At 57.5% G+C, this 13,075-nt stretch overlaps 1 protein-coding gene across 3 annotated transcripts in view; it reads right to left on the bottom strand.

The window, feature by feature from the left end:
- Positions 1–786: 786 nt before the first annotated feature.
- KIAA0513 (KIAA0513 ortholog) overlaps positions 787–13,075 on the bottom strand; it is a 43,138-nt gene continuing 30,849 nt past the window's right edge. The window contains exons 6-13 of one of the 3 annotated variants that reach the window (XM_012764640.3): positions 12,691–12,898; positions 11,885–11,925; positions 11,301–11,379; positions 9,106–9,183; positions 7,902–7,931; positions 4,904–4,984; positions 4,377–4,471; positions 787–3,479 (exon numbers count right to left, since the gene is read on the bottom strand). In XM_012764640.3, coding sequence (XP_012620094.2) covers positions 3,430–3,479; positions 4,377–4,471; positions 4,904–4,984; positions 7,902–7,931; positions 9,106–9,183; positions 11,301–11,379; positions 11,885–11,925; positions 12,691–12,898 — 662 coding nt within the window. In that variant the 3' untranslated portion in view covers positions 787–3,429. The remainder of the gene's footprint in view (positions 3,480–4,376; positions 4,472–4,903; positions 4,985–7,901; positions 7,932–9,105; positions 9,184–11,300; positions 11,380–11,884; positions 11,926–12,690; positions 12,899–13,075) is intronic. The other 2 variants (XM_075995835.1, XM_012764642.3) reach the window with 2 other exon arrangements.

Here is a 13,075-nt window from a genome sequence, read left to right as displayed (position 1 = left end):
GCCCCACTGGCTGAAGTCTGGGTAGCCGGTAACGACGCTGATGTAACCGTGTGAGCTGACTGGACCCTCCCTAGTAAAAGCCACTGGTCAGTGTGACCCAGGAAGGTCAGGCTTGTCGTTTACGGCCCTGGCTTCTGGTACCCTTCACAAACTGCTTTACGTGTGAAGTCTGTTCTTCAGGTCAAGCATGCCATGCACTCCCAGGGTGACAAGGTGAGCCACACGGAACAGCACACAGGGAAGCTCATCGCAAGGCTGCAGCCTCTATCCACAGAAATGAACACCACGGCCTGCCTGGCTTGGGGACGTGGGCCCGTGTCGTTTCCACTCCCAGAAAGGAAGACAAAGGTAGGCGGTGTCTGACTCCCACGTGGGCCTCAGCTCTGAACCGCCGGGCTGGTTCTAACCTGCACGTGCGTTCCTTGGATCAACTGGACATCTGGGTTTTAACCTGGGCACAGAGCTCCGCAATCGGAGCCTTCCTCCAGCCCTCCTTAGGCTACTTTTCTTGTTTTGGCAACCGGAATATCACAGAGTCTATTCCGCTTCATTTACAGGTGCCACGATGTCGGGGCTCAGTTCTCCAGCCTTTGGCTAAATGTGCACACACACATGCACACGCACGTGCGTACACACGTACATACACGCACACACATACACACGGCAGATGCAATCTGAATATTGTGGCCCTTCTTAAACACAGATCAACTTTGCTAAAATTATAACAAAGGCTAAAACCACATAGAGCCGCATCCCAACAGTGTCCTGTTTTCAAAGCAGGGAACCTTTTACTTGAGAGAATTACGTGTATTTTGGTTGGCTATGATGCGCCTGGCCCTCAAGGTCACGGGGCAGATCTGAAACGCCAGCGCTCCTGGCTTCAGCACTCTACCTGTGCGGACTGGGTACTATCTGAGGCTTCCTGAGTTTACAGAAGGGCTACCAGAGCTCTCCTGTGCCAAAGCGTCCCCGTGTTCTCCTGGGGGTGACATCTCCCCATGAGGGGACCTCTGAGCATTGTGGCTCAGTCTGTCTGCACTGGCCAGGCCCTGGGGGGAAGAGGCGTCCCAGGGAAGGGGAAACTGCAGTGGGCGAGTTCTTCCGGGACGCTGTGCCTCCTGCAAGTGACACTGGCCAGAGGACTCGAAAGTGAGACACTCAGCTAGAGCCAGCTGTCCAGAGGGACAGTGGGGCAGCCTCCCAGGCCACCTCCAGCTCCACTCTTGTCCCTGAGAGCCCACCCTGGTGGCGTCCTGTGTGGGGCCTGGCACAGAAGGTGACACTTCCCAGGGTCAGACTCCCTTCAGCTCTGAGGAGGAAGAGCAAGGCAGGGAACAAAACAAAACCACCCCTTCTTCCACTTTACATTGCTATTTCAAGAGGTCTACTGGGGGAGGGGGGGGAGATTAAGATCATTTGTGAAGTTAAAGTGCTTGGGAAAAAAGCCAAAGAAGTCAAAGCTGCATTTCCTTCCAAAAGCTGCGTACAGGCTCTCCAGCACCCCAGAGAGAGGCTCAGAATCGAATGTTCTTGCCGAGAACTCAGACCAAGCCAAACATCTATACAAAAATCCTATATATACAGGGGTAAGTCTTGTGGGCACCTCAGAGCAAAGTCCTAATGCGTTTCACTGACACGAATAATAAATGACTACGAAAGCTGAGGACAATGGCCACGGGGGGCGCCCGGAAGGTTCAGCGAATTTCACAGACGCAGGGAGGAGGACAGGAAGCTTCTAGGGCCGCGAGTTTGGGGAGGGTGCATTGTCTGAGGTCGGCACTGAGCAAAGAGGGGTCCGCACACCCATCGACCCGACGTGACTTCTCTAATGGATTCAGTGGAGATGTACATGGTCATTGGGGCCTGACAACAGGGCAGGGCACCTTGGCCGGCACGATCTGTCCAGCTCGGGCAAGCCGGCTAGCAACACAGTCGTGCTCCATCTGGTGGCACCGCCAGCCGGGCTAAAATCACACACACATACGTTGTGCCACCAGAGGCCATGGGCTCTCGTCCCCATTCCTTTGGTCTGACAATGTGTTGCCTGAGTGCACTCAGATGACGCCACACTGCAGATAATGCCCCAAATACACATTCTGTGGCTCAACCCATCCGTGCTATTCCCTGGGTGGCATTCTGGAGAGAAACCTTTCGAGCGGTTGCTGGGTAAGTGACTATCAGGCATGTATCTGCTGTCCTTAGGGATACGACGGTAATGATTTAACTGAAGGCTAGGAAGGCAGGACGAGCAGGCAGGAGGGGATGAGGGAGGGTGGGGGACACCCCCATGCACCCATCTCAAGTCACAACCAGAGGCGGGAAGCCCAGGGTGGGCAGGAAGCAGCGGGCCGTGGGAGCCAGCATACTGGAGGCTGCGGGTCAGGCCTCATCCCCACAGCTGGGCTTCTGTGCTGGGACACACCCCCGCAGGAAAGCCGAGGTTCCAGGCACCAGGTGTGGGTGGAGGAAGGGGTACGAAGGCTTGGGCTGCGGGAGTGAAGTCCACAGGGGCGGAGGGCCCAGCGCCCAGAGCCCACTCCGCTAGCTGGCCCTGGACAATCACAACAGAGCCGCCGCTCCCCAGCTGGCTGTCACAGCAAGCAGACTCTGTGCCTTGTCTGAAATGAACAGCAGCACTGTTTGCTGTTAGAAAGGGCGGCTGTCTTGTGGCTGCTAGGTTTCTCTTTTCTGTGCTTCTCAAGGGGGACAGACGGCGCCAAGCTGCTCCCGGCGCGCTGAGGAAGCTTCAGAGGGAAGTCGTCGGCCGAGCAGACGCCTCGGCACTAGTGCGACTCAAAGGAAGCCACACGAATCCTGTGCTGTTTGCAGGGCACTCACACGTCCCTGGACAGGGGCCGGATCTCTCTACAGCCGGGAAAGAGCACCCTCTGCACGGGACCTGTCTCTCCCCGAAACAGGAGGCGTCTCTCCCCCTAGAGGTCCTGAGACTCCCAGTTCCCATCCCACGGAGGGAGGCTGGAGAGGAGCAGGGACCCGCTGAGGCCAACACCGCAGTTTTGTCTGTACCTGGGGTGGGGGCATGGCCCGGGCATCCTGATGACTGATGCCTGTCCTCATGTCCTGGCCCGTCAGCTACAGCCCTGCCTGCCTCACAGCCATCCCGCCTACTCCCTGTGCCCCCACCCTCTCCAGCCCTGGGCCTCCTCTCTCGGGGTCACATGTCGTAAGCCTGGCGCTTGGGGGGACAACTGGTCACCTCAGTGTGAGCCGTGAGATCCAAGGGACACTCTGGCACGTGGAACAGGGGAGCAGACACAGGCAGAGGGAGGACGGGCAGCCGGGTTCTTCTAACCGCTAGTTCTAGGGCAGCGAGGAGCGGCTCTGGGTGCTGCTGGCGTCATGCAGGGTCATCAGGTGGGTGACGGCCAGTCGCCGGCCTAGTCCTCCTGGGGGCGTGGCCTCCGTGGCCTATTCAGTGGCCATTTGCTCGATGTGCTCACTGAGCAGCTTGTATTGCTCTGGAAGAGAACACAGCGTCACTTCTTGGAAGGAAGGTGGTGGCCGAGACAGGCGTGTCCTGCCCTTCTCACCGGGCAGTGATGAATCAGGACCTCGGCAGGACAGAGCACACGGCCCCCAAACCACAGGCCTCACACAGGGCACATGCTGGGGAGTGGGCCCTGGGGATGGGAACATCTTCTCACGGAAACGGTGACCCATAGGGCCCCCCAGTGAGCCTGCGAAGGCCTGGTGTGGTCAGGCCAGGGAGGGGGTGGTACTCCCCTCGTCCTTTGCCAGCGATGCAGGGCTGGGGCAGCATTTTGAGATCGTCCATGGACACCCTCGTGCCTCCTGAGGCCACTCCCCTGCGGACCTCTTGCATTTGGTGCAGGATACGATTTTATAAAGAATGCTGGTCAACGCAATGCATGCTGAGTGAGGGCTTCCTAGACTGGGAGAAGCGTCTGGCGGCACACAGGACAGCACAGGTGAGGCCGGATCTGGCAGCAGGCCGGGTGCCCGAGTTGGCAGCAGGCTCCTTGCTGTCACAGAAGCCAGAAAGGCTAAAAAACCTGACAACTGCCTCCACACACCCGCCTTGCCCCTGGCTGTACCCGCCGTGGCTCTGTGGTCCGAGAGACAGAGGGAGGCCATGCGGCGGCTGCCCAGAAGGGGCAAGGTGGGGCCAGAGTTTGGCTCTGAGCAAATTCCGAGTCTGGGCGCCAAGTCCCGCCTGTACTTGTGTCCTGTCTGTGACACTGAGCCGCAGGCCCCCCTCCCCTGCCCACCCTGCCCTGGGGGAAACGCATTTCCAAAGGCACCAAGAGGTGTCCAGAGCGTGTACACTGACTAGAGAACAGGAGGGAGGACGTTAGCGCCACACGTGTAACTAGACAGGGGCTCTGGCGCCTCACCTTCATCCAGGTTGCCGATCACAGCCTGCTTCTTCAGGAAGTCGTTGCACAGCTTCTTGTTCAGCCCAAAGGCCAGCATGTTGTGCGTGAATGTGCTGGGGGAGAAACACCGGACTGTCACACTCCTGCCCCTTGGGGGGAGGGGCTGGGAGCCAGGCCCTACCCTCCTGGATGCCCAACAGGGGCCTGCCTAGGACTTTCAGCAAGAATCAAAATTCGGTTGCCGGGGAGAGGGGGGCATGGGCAATATATGTAACCTTAACACTTGTACCCCCATAATACGCTAAAATAAAATAAAAAATGCAGTTGCCGAGTTAGCCACCAACACTCTCACTGTGACGCTGCTGCCACCAAGGGTCCTGTTAGGCAGGGGTTAATTAGGAACCTGAATCAAGGCCAAGTGTGATTAAATCCATGCTTTTGAGCAGTTGAGAGGGCTGGGCGGTGCTGACACTGTGTCCGGTGTGTGACATCAGGAGGGACGGCATGTGGGGGGCTCCCCCTTCCCCCGTGGCCCCAGCTCTCACCCCAGCTGCCCGAAGGTGATGTTCTCGTTGAACCGGAGGCTGTCGTCTCGCTCCTCCTGGGTCATGTGGCACCACTTCTCCCTGCAAGCACAGAAGGGGACAGGAGTGGGGCTCAGACAGCACCATCCGCGGCCCGGACGTTCATTCCCCACCCTGACCTGCAGGTGCTGGTGGCACCTGAGCACCGCCTCCCCGACGCAGGAGGAAGCCCCCTCCCTGGAGAGCTGCGCCGGCGGCTACGCACAGCCCACTGGGATTCTGACACCGTGCCGAGAGGCCCCAAACACATGCTGATTCATTTCATTCCTCCTGAGCCAGAGACCCAAAAATGACATCGCTACTGCCCTGGACATGGGTGTTCACGGCGGCTGCCTGGCATTCTGTAGGCAACAGGGAGGCTGGCTCCGGGTCCCTGCTCCGGCTGGGGAAGGGGCTCCTGGGCCCGTCTCCCCAGGGAGGCGCCTCCAGGGAGGGACAGGGCCTGCCTGGCCCCGTCCAGAGGAAGCTGCTCAGGCTCATGCCTGCGTCTCCCACTAGCAGCTCGCACGGAGCCAGCAGGGCGTTCTGTGGGAGGCGCAGGGGTCACTGACAGCCACATAGTCCCCTGTCTGCAGAGACTTTGCGAAGTTTCTTTCCCCCATCGGCTTTCTCGTGGCCCCTCTCCACCCCTTCCCCACATCCTCTGTGAACTGTGACCCCGTGACTGCATGGACCGTGGGAAAGATGGCAGTGGTGTCCAGAGCATGGCGTTGAGCCCAGCATGAAGGCAGGTGGCGTGGTCTGCACGCGCCAGAGGTGAAACCACACGGGTGGCCACTTGTTGGGATGTTCTCTGCACAGGGCTGGGTGGGGCGGTGTTTTTCTAGCATTCCCCATCCCGTGCTCTAGGGGGCGCTGTTAATTCTCAGTGCGCCCGGGAGGAATAGGAGAGTCCACCCACCCATCAATGCAGCGGCTCCTTCCCTCCCCCGCCTTCAGGCAGAGCAGCCTCCTCCCGGTGAGGACCTGGGCCACCCCCATCCCCAGGACTCCCTGGACACTGTGTCTGTCTGGAAGCACGCTGTTTGCAGGGCCCACACGGATGTGGAGGAGAAATTCCTTTGAGCCCATTTCCCTCTAAAAAGAAAACTCCAAATGGATGAGTCTGGCTAAATAAGGTTGAGAGAAAGATCAAAGGAAAGGGAGAGAAGAGAGAGTATGAGGGGGTGACAGGTCAGGGGTCATGGAGAAGCCAAGGAAGAGAAACAAAACAAAAGAACATAAACTCTCAACTCCTCTCCAGCCTCCTGGCCCACAGGCGGTCACTGGCGGTGCTGTGGCTCAGCAGGGGCCACAGGAGATCAGGAGCATGACCCGGGGGGGTGACAGTCACTACCAGTTTCCCCATGCTGATGGCAGGGTGCCAGTGAAGATACCCAGAACATACTTCCAGGCACTTTACTGAGTCCCATCCCATTTTCCTTCCTATCCTCCCCCCTAGTAGTCACCCTTAGGATTGTCCAGGCACGGAAAACCCCACACCACCACCAGGCCTGCTGGGTTCAGTTGTGCAGGTTGGGCACAGCTGCCCTGGCGTCGTGCTGCCCAGCGGTCCTGCACCTGCTGCTCCTGACCCGATGAGGAGCTGATGCGTCTTGCTGTGGCCAGGACTAAATCTGGGCTGTCTAACCCGACCTCTGAAGAAAGAGGTCATTAGCAATCAGCACAACGGGTGACGCCGCCAATCAGATCCCCGCTCTAAAACCGAGTTCGACCTCCAGCACTGCTCAAGGTCTCTCGCCGCACGGAGAACTGAACTCGTGTCTAAATTGCCACAGGAGTCTGGATGTGACCAGCTGCTTGCAGAAAGGGAAACCTTCTGAAAGGAGAACTTGTGCCTCTGTGAACAGAGAGGATGGTCATGGCATCTTGCTGTCAACAGAGGGTGACAAGTCATGTTGGAGGCACGAAGTTGCCTGGGGACCTGGAACCAACCCTCTCCCCAATCTCACAGCAACACTTGGCCCTCTCTGGGCAGGGCTCAGGGGTAGGTCAGAGAAGTGGAGCTGTGCGTGGCAGACAGGACGTGCTCTGGGGAGGAGCCCTGGAGGCTGGCTGAGCTCAGGACAGGTCACCCTGACCAGCACACGGAGGGAGCCAAGATGTTCCCAGCCCTCTGTGTGCTGAAGCTGCAGGGACGAGAAGCCTTGCTCCTGGAAGGACGGTCACTCACACTGTCACCCAGAAAGACTCAGGATCTTAGGGGCTTTGTTTATGAAAGGAGGTAGCCGTTATGCCTGCGTGCTCCTTGTAAAGCCATAAGGATGCGGAAGAAACCAGATTTCTTGTAAAGATTAATGCTAGGAGCACGTCGCTGATTAAAGGAGGTGCCTCGCCACCGAAAAGACTTCGCGTTAGGGACTCTACTTTGAACAGGCAGGTCTTTGAGGCTAAAAACACATCACAAAGGATCCTAACAAACACAGAGTTGAGAGTGAGAGCCAGACCCCACTGTGGGCTTGCAGGAAACAGCGCCATTCTAGGCATTTCTTCAGGGGTGCTCCTCACACCCTCATGGCTTCTACATCCCAAGTGGCCAGAGAGGGGGCAGCTGCCCTTTCTTGGTGACGCCCAAACCTGCCAGCCCCAGCCCACCTCCCAGCAGGCGACGCTGCAAACAGGACAGGCTCTCTGCACCCCACCCGCGGCTTCCCAGGTGAGCTGGATAAACTTCTCGCCAGTGAGACAAGTGAGGCCAAAGGTGAGGTCCCAGGGTCTCTCTCCTCTCTGAGCTCGGCTGTGCCCTCAGGGGTCCCAAGGTGTCACATTTGTTTTCTATTCCAGGGTGCTCTGGCCATGGCAGGCTCCCACCTGCCCAGTGGGCCTCGCCTCCCGGGGCCACCCTCCCCGCTGGCCGCTGCCCCTGCGGTCCGGGCGCTGCCCCTGTGGTGGCAGCATGACCCACGCCCGCCCTGCGGTGGCCCTGTGAACTGGAACAAAGTCACGTGGACACACACACCTCTTCTCCTCCTCCTCTCCAGCATCCCCTCTGGAGCGGCAGCAGAAACAGGTAAACAAAGGAACATGTCAAAGTCATGCAAGATATGTGGATGGAAAAAGAGAACAAGCAGAGAAGGAGGGTTATTACGGGCGGGAGCAGAGAGGGACAGAGAGAGACAGGATATTCAAGATAAACTTATTTCCTAGAAGTTTGACAGCTACACAAGAGGCAAAGCCCATTCTCCTTGAAGCATCTGAGCATTTCCTTTGTTCTCGTCTCCTGGCAGGGCAGAAAATTCTCTCCTGAGTCCTCGGGTAGAGTTTCTGGTCTTTCCCACTCCTTGGGCCCCTGCCTCCCCGGGCACCGTGCCCACGGGTGCTGTGGGACTGAGGCCGACCCCTTCCCTTAGGCTGCCCGGAAGGAAGGATTCCACCTGAGCCTTCCTGAGGCTTACCCAAGCAGCCTCATCTGCTTGCTCTCCTGACGGGGGGCAAGGTCAGAGGTCCCCCCCAGCATTAAGAAGGGAGGGATCCACTTTGTACTGAGACCAGGCCTCTGAGAGTTCAGAGAATTCAAAGTCAGGACTACAGGGTCCCCGAGGGGGCCACTGCGCCTTCCTTGCCCAGCGGGCGGCACCTTTGCTGGCCACAGCCGGAGAGAGAACCAGGCTCCACCCCTGTGGCATTGGTGCCAGCCCCTTGCTGCTGCCATTTGCCTTTTCAGACAGTTGCCCGGAAGGGGCTGCTGAAGTGCCAAATTACCCTCAGTGACGCTGGAAAGTGTGTCCAGGCCGCAGACCCAGGAGTGAGCCGAGCGCAGCCACTGCCTCTCTGCAATGTCAGTTCTAGTGCAGAGTCTGGGGGTGGCGGCCAGCCCTATACCCCGGTACCCTGTCCCAGCGGTGTGCCCCCGGGGAAAGTAGCAGGGTGGGCTTGGGGTGGGGGTCCTGACGGTCTCATTCAGTGGGAGCTTGCAGCTTTAGGAGGGTCAGGCTGAGTCATGCCGGAGCCCGGGACGGGAAGCACCCATGCACGCGGAGCACCCACCCCGAGCTGTGTGCCCCGGACCCCTCAGGCAGCTTGCAGGGCACAGGACCAGGAGGGCCGAAGGAAGCGCAGACGCGGTGACTCAGCTGCTCTGCGCTCTCCTCTTCAGAAACCAGACAATAAAGCCACTCCTTGGTCCTCTTTCCCGAGCAAACGGGCCCACGCTTTGCTCCTACCTGGTAGTGGGGGATCGCTTCCTCCTCTCGCAGTGGACGGCATCGAAAAAGGCCGCGTTCCAGAACCGCAGTGTATGCCTGCAAGACAGGGCCGGGTGAGGCTCCCTCCAGGGGAGGGGGAGGAGCAGTTTGTCACATCTGCCTGAGCTTCAGAAAAGTCTCAGAGAGGTAGAGCTGAGAAGAAAAAGTGAGCATGTGACTTTATCTAAAGACGTTTCAGGGGGCCCCTGGCGCCTGCATCCCTCTCTTAGCAGAGACATGCTGGCCAGGGTGTGAACGGGAGCAGAGGTGCAGTGGGAGGGAGCACAGCAGACCTGGGTCCGCCAGGTGAGAGCTGCAGCTCCCACGCAGGGCGTGGAAGGGGGCGACCTTCTGCTCCTGTTTTTCCACTGAGACTCCCAGGAGGAAGCGGAGGCCCGTGGAGATGTGCTTTTCTAGAACTGGCTCTAGTGACACAGATGGGAACCCAGCAGGGACGTGCCACATGCAGAGAGAACTAACACGTGCACAGGGACACTGGAGTTAAAAAAAATCCTCTTGAAGAAGATAGGGGGTGGCAAACAGGGGTGTGGGCTGAAGCTGGCCCTCCGCCCGTTTCTGTAAATAAAGTTTTATCAGCACATGGTCACGCTCATTCACTTCCATATGGACTGTGGTGGTTCGCACCGTGGTGGCACGGCTATGTGACTAACAGACATCACATGGCTCAAAAAGCCTGAAATATTTGTTATCTGGCCCTTTACAGAAAATTTTGCCGGCCGGGCGCGGTGGCTCACGCCTGTAATCCTAGCTCTATGGGAGGCCGAGGCGGGTGGATCGTTGGAGCTCAGAAATTCAAGACCAGCCTGAGCAAGAGCGAGACCCCGTCTCTACTAAAAAAAAAAAAAAAAAAAAAGTTAATTGGCCAACTGAAAATGGAAAAAAAAAATAAAGGAATAAAAAAAAAAAGAAAAGAAAATTTTGCCAATCCTGGTTCTAAATGACAACAGCAAGGTCAAGGACCAGAGGGGCTGAGCTGAGTCACTGGACAAGTGGGATATGCTGGTCACTTCCTCCCCTTCTGCCTCTGTGTGTGTACCTGTGCCAGCTCAGGTCCAGCCTCCTTGGTATTCCCAAGGGTTCAGCCCAGCCCTCCGCCCCCTGTGTCCTGCAGCACTGCCTGGCCACAGTCATCAGCTCACATGACCCTTGCTTTGTTATGGGCAGGGACTGCAGCTGAGTGTGTCTGCCACCTGGGCTGCAGGTGCTAGTACGTGCCCTGCAATGTGGCTGGTGAGAGGCTTCGGGGGATTAACTGACACTAGCCATCAACCATGGAGCTGGATGATGGGCAAGACTTCTCCTGACCACTGGTCTTGCACTTCAACCATGACCTTCATTTTTTTAAACACGTATAATACCTTAAATTGGGATATAATTGATATACTGTAAAATTCACCCTCTAAAGTGTACAAGTCAGGGATTTTTAGTGTGCTCAGAGTGTGCAACCACCACAAGTACCTATTTCTAGAATACTTCCATCGCCCCACAAAGACGCCCTGCCCCAGCCCCTGGCAATCATATCTACTTTGTCTCTAGGAATTTGCCTGTTCTGGACATTTCACATAAATGGGATCGCACAATCTGTGATCTTTTGTGATCTGGACATTTCACATAAATGGGATCGCACAATCTGTGATCTTTTGTGACTGGCTTCTCCCACTCCGCATCCTGTCTACAGGGTTCATCGCTGTGGCAGCAGGTGTCGGAGCTCCATTCCATGGTAAGGACAGACCACACTGTGTTTATCTGTCACCATTGAATGGCCGTGAAGGTTGTTTCCACTTCAGGGCTGCTACAAACGATGTTGCCATGGACTCGTGTGCACAAGGTTTTGTGTGGATGTGTTTTCACGTCTCTCGCGCACTTATCTAGGGGAGGGACCGCCGGATCACAGGGTGGCTTCTGTGCTTAACCTGCGAGCAGCTGCCAGGCGGTTTCCTCGGCTGCCCCACTGCACGCTCCCACCAGCAGCACAGGAGATCTCTGACTCCACCACGTCCTTGGCAACCTTGTTAACGTTCACCTTTTTTATTCTGGCCATGGGGTGGGATAAGTGACCGTCTTTCCTGATGGAGGCAAAGGCATCTAGAGGAGCCTGGGGGGTGGGGCTGCCCTGCGGTAGGAAGGTGCGGGGGGCTGCGGGCCGGCCTTACCAGATGGGCTGCTGTTTCAGGTGAGTATACAGGTAGATCTTCTCCCCTTTCTTCTCGTCCTCTGGGCTGCACACAGTCACTACAGGAGGAGGGAGAGGGCTGAGGACAGCTCCGACCATGCACCCCCACTCAGCAAACCCCACACGACAGCGCCCCAGCCACTGCTTCTCCCCCCAGGTCATCAGAACACATGATCAAAATTCCACGACAGCTTTTCTGCCAGCCACAGCCAGTGATGCCGCTATTCCCACCTGTAATAAGGACTTCTTCCTGGGGGATGTCCACAGAATGGCTATCACCTCCCAGTAATATTTCACTTAACTTCCCTGGGATTAAGGAATTGAGCTCCTTAGAAAAGTGGCCCTTCCCTGGAAATTCAGTAATATGGACCAGTGGAGCGGGACAGCAACTTGGGCATCATCTCCGGCAACGGTCTTGTGCCGCAAGGAGGGGGTAAAGCCCCAGGCGTTACAGACATGTTTGTTTGGTTGCCGGTTTATGGGGGGCTGGTCTGAACCCCCTGTGGGGCCCAAGGGACAGGCCCCAGGGAGTGCTACAGGGATGGGCAGGGGGTGCAGACTCACCTGTCCTCTGCTGCTTCTCCCTGGGCTTGTTCTCGTCGTCCCTGCGGGAGAGACCATGGTGAGGACAAATGTGACCCACACCACGCTCACTCAAATCAAAGACCTCGGATCTCTAAGATGGGGCTGTGTACGTTTACTGTGTTGTCTCTGAAAAGACTTTTCTGAAATCAATACTCTACTTGCCAACTGCCAGTGTTTTAGAATTGAGCAAGTGTGGTGTTGAGGCTTCTTAATGTCATTCTCTCTGAATCTAAAACTGTACGGACCAGAGCAGGAACAAAGCCAAGTTGCCTGGCTGTAACCAGGCCATCGGTAGTGATGGTGGGGACCCTGGGGTGGCCGAGGGCTCCCTCTTGCTGACATGTCCCCTTCCTTGCGTGGAAGGCTCAGCTTCCACAGGCCTGCTCCTGACATGCCCCTCCCCAAGAGGTTCCTGGCGTTTCTGCCAGAGACCTGTCCATCTGGGGACAGTGTCTTCTCCTGTGTCCTGACCCTGCACCACGAACACACTAACTCTCAGCCCAGTTAGAGCAGGAGGAAGGGGGAGGGCCTGTAACCCCCACCCCCACCAGCTGACACTTTCACAGGCTCTCATCGGTCCCGCAAATGTGCCCTGGGACTCGCCCGGCATGTCAGGAAGGAACCACAGAAGCCTCTGGGGACCAAGGCCATGCCAGCTGGCAGCTGTGCTTCTCAGGAGCTCCCGCCCCAGAGTCCATGACAGGGAACAGATTCCCCCATTTTCACGCCAGCATGCTCCCTGCCACCCCCCAGGCCAGGCCAGAGACCCCCATGAGGTGACTTACTCATTTTTCTTGATCAGGGGGCCCTTCAGCTTGGTCTCCAGCCCCCCGAAGAAGCCCTTCATGTTTTCCGTCCTGGCCGAGGTGTTTTTCAGCAGCCGCTCGGCTATGTCCTTCTTCTCCGCCAACCAGCTATTTGCCGACCTCAGGTAGGAGTCCACGCTCCCCGCCGGCTTCTCCTTGGCTTCCGAGGGGAGCAGGTGTGGTTTTCCTTGAAGAGGAGGGAGGGAGAAGGACAGGCGGGGAGTGAGAACAGGATGTGTGCAGGACCAATCACCGAGGGCTGGAGAGAAGCGCCCCAACGTCTTGGAGCAGCTTTGTGTAGCGCCACCCTCATTTCTCCATCCCACGGACAGGGCCGTGGGGCAGCAAGCTCAGTGGACCCCAA

This window comes from Microcebus murinus, chromosome 20 (assembly GCF_040939455.1).
Source record: "Microcebus murinus isolate Inina chromosome 20, M.murinus_Inina_mat1.0, whole genome shotgun sequence".
In the NCBI taxonomy this organism is placed as follows: Eukaryota; Metazoa; Chordata; class Mammalia; order Primates; family Cheirogaleidae; genus Microcebus; species Microcebus murinus.
This window is presented reverse-complemented; position numbering and strand designations above follow the sequence as displayed.